Source organism: Petaurus breviceps, unplaced genomic scaffold (genome assembly GCF_028583685.1).
Source record: "Petaurus breviceps papuanus isolate PSGF00001 unplaced genomic scaffold, PetGlider_PUasm1.0 567, whole genome shotgun sequence".
In the NCBI taxonomy this organism is placed as follows: Eukaryota; Metazoa; Chordata; class Mammalia; order Diprotodontia; family Petauridae; genus Petaurus; species Petaurus breviceps.
In genome coordinates, this window is record NW_027186383.1 from 9,003,129 (window position 1) to 9,011,676 (window position 8,548).

Sequence of the window (8,548 nt, forward strand, 5' to 3'; positions counted from 1 at the left end):
TAGATTTTCTTTCTTAAACTTCATCTAATTTGAACATTTAATCTAGACTTTCCTACTTGGCTAATCTGTTTCTCAAACTAGTCTCAATACTAAAAATGGCCACAACAAGGCACTTTGGTAAAGCAAATGATTGACTTAATAGCTATCAAGCAGGCATGTCCTGCAGACGACCACACTGAAAGGTGGTGGTGGTGAAAAGCCCTCTCACCTGGGGGACTCCAGGCTGGCCACGGGTCCTTTCCAGGTCTGTGGCAAGAGGGAGCTGAGAACTAATGAATCTCTAAGAGCTCTGCCCCCTCCCCAGCCTTCACAATAGAATACATAAAAGATCTGGGAAGCCTCCGATGTGCTGACCAAGACAAAGCTCTCATCTTCATCATATCCACACCAGTCCAAGTGTCAGTAGTTCACAGGCAGCTGACTAGGGACTGACTCAAGGACACACTAGCTGATTAAAACATTACCAGGAATTACGTTCCAGAGGTGTGGGTTTAGGGGCAGCAACTTCTCACGATGTGGTAGAAAAAATAAATTTAAAACGACCTTTAATTATTCATCATTTGGGGACTGCCGCCTCTGCAGTTTCCCCCTGGAAAACTGAAAGCAGCCCACACACCTCCAAATCTCCATGAAAACCTGCCTGGGATCAGTGGCAGTCTTTAGTGCTTTGTTATGGGACCCTCTTCCCCTCAAAGCATGGGACAAAGTTCTGATCTGCATCAACGAAAGGGAGTGAAATAAAACTTAGGCAAACCCCAAGTCAGGTGTGACTGATTTTACAACCAACACTCACGCTTGTCATGAGGAAAGCATCAGATTCTGCATCTCAGGGAACCAAATGGAATCATTTTTAAAAGTTTCTGATGAGCTCTATCATACTACAAGTACTACACAGTTATATCTGAGTGTTATAATTATTACTTCATAGCAGAAGCTATATCCTACTGTGTTCACAAACTGAAAAAACAAGAGTAAAAAATGAAAACAAACCAAAAAATCCTCCAGAAAATATCTTACATAATGGAAAATTCTCATCTGAACTGCAAATTCCATCGATGTCGAAGGGAACCTTGTTCAAGTGTAAACAGGCTCAAACCTGTGGAGAGAAACATGCTATTTTTAATTATACTTATCCTGATTGTGTAAGTACAGTAACCTCATACACTCTTCAAATCAGTTTCTATTTGTAGTAAAAGAAGATAAAACTCAGTAAAAGTGTTGTGTAAAAATAACAGAAGTAGAGGCAGCTAGGTGGTGCAGTGAATAGAGCACTGGCCCTGGAGTCAGAAAGACCTGAGTTCAAATCCAATCTCAGACACTTAACACTTATTAGCCCTGTGACCTTGGGCAAGTCACTTAACCCCAATTGCCCTGCCTTCCCCCCTCCAGAAAAAAAAATAATAGAAGCTGGAAAGGTCCTTCGATATCAATTAAATCTGACATTTAAGATGTCGAGATACTATTAGGAGACACCCTGTTTTCCAGAGCTAAGGCCCAGAAAGCAAGCTGTGTCCTCAGCTTGGCATAACCACAATCCTTTGCACTCACCTTCTGGAACTGATGGTCCTTGAGCTCGGACAAGAGCCGAGAGGTCCAGGCCTGAAGCCCTGCTATAAACAGACTTTTTGTCACTAGACAACCTTGCCTCACTATTGCTACACCACGCTGTTTGACTCTGTCTAGTCACAAATAAAGGTTCAGCCCCGCTAAAGCAGTCCCCCCTACTAGCGGTGGAGCTCTGGCATATGTATCTAATCTCCCTCCTTCCTTGCAAATTGCTTCTCTCCCTTTGAAATTAAACTTGTTTGATTCCTGACTCTCCTGTTTCTAGACTGCTATTTGGCTCTGACCATCCATAGATTAGAGGCTGACTTGGTCCAGTTGACAAAGATGACAGATGTGGCCAGTGAAAGACTCAGGGAGCAAACCCAAGCCCTCTGACTCCAGGACCACGGTTCTTTCTACTGAGTCAAATTTGCTCATCATGAAAATATTTGAGTTTCAGGAGGCCAAATGCAGTTTTCAAATGCTCAGGAGCGCACGAACACGGTGTGGTGACTTCAATGCAAGGTGTGCCACTTTTTGGCCATATACCAAAAGAACACGTCACTTTTCTTAGAAACCATTCAGTAGATATTCTAAGATGATGGACTTGGGCCAGATGACTTCTAAGGTGCCTACAATCTATTGTCTAAGGACTAGGTTTGTTAAATGACAACCAATGCCAGGCAATGGAGTAGTACCTACCAGTCCAACCCAACTCAGGCAGGCGTTCTGCTCTTTCTTCACAGATAAGTCAGCATTATGATAGTTTGATGTGGTCAGGCCACTTTTGGAGAAGCAAGAGGACATGAGAAAGTACACTAAGCTTTTTTTTTTTTTTTTTTGCCATTTGGAGGGCAATTGGGGTCAAGTCACTCGCCCAAGGTTACATGGCTAGTTTTTTCGTGTGGGTGTTGAGCGTCTGAGGCCGGAACCGAACTCGGGTCCTCCTGACTCCGGGGCCGGAGCTTTTTACTCACCGAGCCACCTAGCCGCCCCTTACACCAATTTGTAAACACAAATCCTTAGCTTCTGTAGAAGTGATGCTTCTCTCCTCATGCGCGCCACTCGCTCATGTGCACGTCACCCAGAAAAGGTGGCCTGCTCATCTTTCTTGGGGACAGGCAACAACGGGTTTCTCATTGCCTCTCTTTGGCACATTCTCACACTCACTTCGGAATCCATTTTCATTTTTCTATAGCTAGATTCCTTCATCTCTAACAAGGCCTTTATTCCCAGGAGACTCAGGATTAAAAAGGGCTTTAGAGATAACGGAGGCTAAACCCCCATGCCACAAAGACAGTAAACAACCAAGCCAAGGCTTGAACCGCAGGCACCTTTCCCGCGAGGTCCTGCTGGCCATCTCAGGTGAAAGCTCGGCATCATTATTCAGGAGAAAGACTTGCTTACTGACATATTTTGAAAAGTGAACCATGATGCCTTATGGTCTTCCCAAAGGACACTACTAATAAGCACAGAAATGCCTATATCAGATACAGAAGAGTGAGAAATAGGTGACAAGAGGTAGGAAAGGCGCATGCAGCGAAAATGAGCATTTTGCGGTGAGAGCTGGGTCAGCGAAACCCTCCTCTGAAGCAGTTCATCTCATTTCAGAAGTGCACAGGGCTGTTTTTCTTACAGAAGACAGTATTTGTATATCACTGAATGGAAGTCGGTCACATCCATGAACCAGCATCTCAAAACATTACAAAAGCAGACGATTTTGTTTCTTCAAAATTTTATTTCAATTTAAATTACAGGGCCAGCCAGATTTTCCAATATAAATGCATTTTCCTTGGGCAAAATGAAATGCTTTTATATGCAGTAGTTACAATTGTATACATCTCTACTTTTTTTTTTAAGGGTAAAAGTCCCATGAAATAACTGCTTTAGTCTATGTAAGCCTTCCTAACACGTGAGAAGAAACCACTTTCAGTACAAGTTTTCCATACTACAAACATGTCAAATGATCAGAACTCTAAAACACAACTTTTTCTCAACGTTCAATGTTTTCACATTCTGTTGTTAAAAACAAAAACAAAAAACCCCAAACAAAGCCAAATAAAGAAAAAAATACCACAGCAACTGCCTCCAGAACCTAACGGGATAGTCCCCAGTCCAGGCTCCTTTTCACACACTCCCCCCCCCTCCCCTTTTTCTGCTCTATGGACAGAAAGCTTAGCGCCAGGACACACTGCCAGAGTGGAAGCTTTGATGTTCTGAGAAATATCTTGGCAAATAAACTCTGTTTCACTCAACTGCGATCATGGTATTTGCACTAAAACCACATTTCATACAGCGCCAGGCAACACAAACAGTAATACTTACAATTCTTGTGGCCACTTGTGCATTTCTAAAAAGAATTAAAATTTCCTTTTCCAGAAGTTAAGTCACTTCCCCTATTTCCAAGAGGAAATGTGAATTATTTTGCACAGTCGTTTAAAATTGCTTTAAAAAGACCAATTATCATATTGAGCATCATTTCCATTAAAGAGAACCAAATGGACTCCCTTTTTTTAAAGGTCATGCTCTTATCTGGTTTCCTTTCATAAAGGATTTAAAAATGAACAAAAATACAAACCAAGAGTCCCATTCTACCAGCAGAGAAATAATTTAATTAGGAAGAGAGGCTACAAAGGATGGATAATTCTATCAAGTCCTGAATAAACTTTCAGAATCTGATCCAAAAGTTGTCAAGTTGTGATCCTGGCAGACCCCGTCCCAATCACTGTGCTCAGCTACATTCCAGCAGGAGTTGTTTTGTTGTGGTCACAGTAACAAAAGTGATGCAACATCAGTTCTTTGTAAATACTGGTCATCTGCAATATCTAAGGACAGGAAATGGGGGTGGGAAGCAGGCGGGGGCAGGGAACCTTTCCTGCAGGATGTCTGTGCCTAAGAACTTGCCATGGTCTACAAGAAGCCGAAGCTTCCAGGCTTCAGTTCCACATCTACTGTATTGGACCACAGAGACATGAGGAGAGGAAATGAAAGGGTCCCCAGCCCTCACCCAAAGAATCAGCAGGAATGGAGCGTCATCTTTACCATTTATTTATAGATCTGGCCAATATTATAGAGGAAGAATACAGTTTGCTGGCTCCAGTTTCTATTCTAATGGATGGCACCCAGTTAGAGAAGGGAGTACAAAGAATTTGGTTGTTCTTCCCTTTAATGCTGCAGAAAGTACTCAGGAAAGTGTAAAATCAGCATTTCCATGGGATTGGAGAGATTCAATTACATAGGAGCATTCATTTTTGCAAAAACTCAATATTAGGTAATAGTTACAGACTAATACAATAACATTCTTCTGCTGTACAAATTAAATCATTTTAAAGAAATGAGTAGTCTAGTAGTTATATACAAAAGAAACCTGTAAGCACTGTTGAAATGAAATGTCACTGCTAGTTCTACTGTCTTAAAATACCTTCAAAAAAGTAAAATGAACAAAAAGCCCTTGAACATCTCCAAGTTGACAAGTCTCAAGAAAATCAAATCAAATGCCAAAAAAAATTTCTTTTTCTAGAAAGCACTGAAAAGCATATATACATTTTTCCTTATGAACTTTCTCAGGCTTCATTCACACTTTGGAAAAACTGCTAAGTTGCAATAACTATCGGCTTATTAGCATGACAACTATCCCCCAGAGTGCACCTCTTTGATACGTTTCCCCTCTGATTACAGATAAAGCACTAAACATTTTTGTTTTCTTTTGTTTTAATCAAGGCATACGATCGGATACTAATGGGGCCAGAAGGGCACAGGTCCTGTTGTGCTCGGATCTCAGACAAATAAGTGCAAGTGTCCTGGACTGAACCAGATTGGCAAGCATGCAACCTGTCACTTAACCAGACTACAACCTCGGTGTTGGCTTTCAGAAACCTGGCATTCCTAGGACCCCTCCAACAAGCAGAGTCTTTGAATTCTGAAATGACATAAAGATCAAGAAAAGGTCCACACGGTGCTCTAATGTGCAAGGAAGCAGCAGCTATGTTTTTCAACTTGGACTAAAAAAAAATGAAAAAAGGAAAATGAAAAACCGTTCACTGAACAGCAGATTAGCAGTAATGTTCCTCATGAATCGATACGAGTGCCTGATGCTGAATATCTAACAGCAAATGCTGACTTGGGGTTTAATATTTTAGATGTTTATTTATTGGAGATTAAGCTTCTTGCTGTGCTGGTCTCTTCAAATCCCTGATCTGTTTAACTAAATAGGTCTTCTCATCATTAAATTGTTCATCCTCGGTCCTGTCATTCTGAAACTTGCTGAGAAACTCAATCAGTTTCGTTTGGTTCTTGAGGAGGATGTCTAGGATTGGCTGTGTTTTGTTAGGATTGGCTACGAACACCTGCAGGAGAGAAGAAGCAGGGAGTTAGCTCACTGTGGACTACCATGGGCCTGGGCTGGCACAAATGCCGCCTTCTGAAACGAGCTCATTTGTAACAGAGATTGCTGATTTTCAGAGAATGTCTGGTGATAGCTGTCCACCATATGACATGTATAAGTAGGAAAATGGGAAACCTGACAACTCTTTAAAAGCAACGTGAGGAACTCCTCACTCCAATGACTTTCTCTTAATTTTATCTCACCAAATCTCAATCTGCTAAAGGATAAAAATAAACTCATGCTAACAGTAAACCCGTCCAGAAAGCTTTATTTTGAGGCTTCCGTTAGCAGGGCACATCTAGAACACCTGCCCCCGATAACCCAAGTCAGAACAGCTCCCCAAGCTAGCCCAGACTGGGGCAGTGCAGCAGTTACGGACCAGAGCAAAAGAAATCGCCAAGATCTCTTGTAGCTCTTAACGCATTTTTTTTTAAAACTCTCAGATACAAAAATTGGAACGAGGCTTACAAAAGCTGTATGGAAAAGGTTCTGTTCAATGACTTTTAAAAAAGATTTGCAACTGGAACATCAAAGCAAGCACTAGTTTTATTAAGCACCTGGAATTTGGCTGCTCTTAAAACCCCTCTGAATCCTAGGGAATCGCTGATTGCCCCGCCTCCCCCCTCTTCTTCTCCGTGAAGGGCAGAGGAGGAGTCACAGAACGTAGGGGGAGGTAGGGAGGGCAGGCTAGCACTGAAAATGGGCACACAGACTGCGGGGAGAAGGTGAGGAGGCAGCTGCCGTCAGCGTGTGGAGGCCCATGAAGGCTCAGGCTACAGCATTGGCTGCTACTCAGTAGGTAAGTGGGATCCACTCAAGGCTTTAGAGAATTCAGGTGACGGGTAAATATGGACTCTTACTCTATTTTCATCATGAAGATTCTTGGCCCAGAGGTATAAATATCGATTCTTAAAACCAACAGCATTAAAAATGGGGATCACTCGTTTTGTGGTGACAAAGTAACTCCCAAAGGCAGGGAGGTCTGTTGAGTTATTATTATAGAGAAGAAAAAGGTAAACTTTCTTCTAAACACAGACAATCACAGTCTCAGTCCTTCTGTCCTTCTGTTCTCCAGTATTAGAATTTTAATCGGGTCCACACCATGTCTTAGTCTCACATACTATACATGGGACAAGAGGCTTCCTTGGGGCAGTGCCCAAGCCCCAGGGCTAGCTCCCTTTCCTCTGATTCCCAGTTTAAAATGAAGTCAGTGAGTGCTCGAGGCAGAGAGCCTCGGGCACAATGCCAGGGCTGGTTCAGAGCAGGAGGGGTCTCCAAGAGCCCGATGGTCCACCTGACTCATTTTACAGGTCAGAGCAGCCCGCGAGAGGTGGCTGGCCCCTTGCCAGTCCATTTTACAGGTCAGGGAACTGAGGCCCCCATATGTAAACTGTTACTATTTATATCACAACCAAACGATCAGTTCTATTGGCAGAAGCCCCAGGGAAGGGTCTCAGCAAGATCACCTTAAAGACGTGAAAGGCCTCAAACTGTATGTTGCGGCTCTTGTCTCGCAGAAGGTTCATCATCAGTTTGAGGTTTTCAGGTTTACTGATGTATTTTGTCATAATGGTGAAGTTATGTCTGTCTAGCAGGAGTTCCCCGAGAAGCTGAGGAGAGACATTTAACAAGAGCCGTTAGGTCAGGAACAAGCAGGCCAGAGCGGCGGGAAAAATCAGTTAGGAGAACACTTGACTTAACTGGATTTGTTTGAACACAAGGGGTTCCACCCGGGGAACAGTTAGCCCTTCCCGAGACCAAATGGGGGGATATTTTCATCGCTTGGGGGGAGCGGATCTCATACTTCACGGCCTTCTGCTCAGAGCACACCAAATGTCATCCCCCCTTCTCAATGACTCAGAAGCATCACCAAGAACATAACCTCAGGGCTTAACAAGGGACCCCAGAGGCATGTGGCCGGCCCCCTCCTCTCTTCCAAGTGCCCGACGGCTGCACATTTCTGCTCGAACACCTCAAAAGGCAGCTCCTTCTACTCCTAGACATCTCAAATGGTGACTTTCTACCCTCTGCCTCCCTCCAACTTCTCCCTGGCTCCAGTTCTTGACTTGGACACTGACTGTACAGAGAGTAGGCCCAACTTCCTCTTCCACCTGCCATCCTTCAAATGTCTGACAAAGGCTCAAGTTGGCTCCCCAACTAGCCATTCCCGGCCCACACTCCCTGAGGACTCAGAGCCGAACAGCCGCTGCTCTGGACGCTTCTTCAATAGTCCCACCACTAACACTTATGACAATCCCTCTCCCACTTTGCATGACAACCTCCAAGAACTGCTGATGCTGAACAATGTGGCCTGCGGCCACTGTGAAGACTGGATGGGCTTCAGGTGACAGGTCCCAAGCCCTGGGGTGACCTTCTGAGTCCCACTGGGCAGGACAGACCCTTCCCAAGCCAGGTGGGAGCAGGCACTAAAGTGGGGCTTGGCATTCTATACAACCTTTCCAAAAAAATCCCCACATTAGTCATGTTGTGAAAAAAGACACAGAACCAAAGGGAGAAAAAAAAAAACACCCATGGAAAAAAAATGCAGAAAGTGAAAAGCAGTCTGCTTGTGTGCGCACCTCTGCAGGGAGGTGCCGTCTTTCATCACGAGGCCTGGGA

General features: G+C 43.8%; 1 protein-coding gene across 1 annotated transcript in view; it reads right to left on the bottom strand.

Annotated features, from left to right (window-relative positions):
* Positions 1 to 3,263: 3,263 nt before the first annotated feature.
* CAB39 (calcium binding protein 39) overlaps positions 3,264 to 8,548 on the bottom strand; it is a 109,509-nt gene continuing 104,224 nt past the window's right edge. Inside the window, exons 8-9 of the mRNA XM_069103250.1 lie at positions 7,396 to 7,539; positions 3,264 to 5,891 (exon numbers count right to left, since the gene is read on the bottom strand). Of these exons, the coding sequence (XP_068959351.1) occupies positions 5,703 to 5,891; positions 7,396 to 7,539 (333 nt within the window). The 3' untranslated portion in view covers positions 3,264 to 5,702. The remainder of the gene's footprint in view (positions 5,892 to 7,395; positions 7,540 to 8,548) is intronic.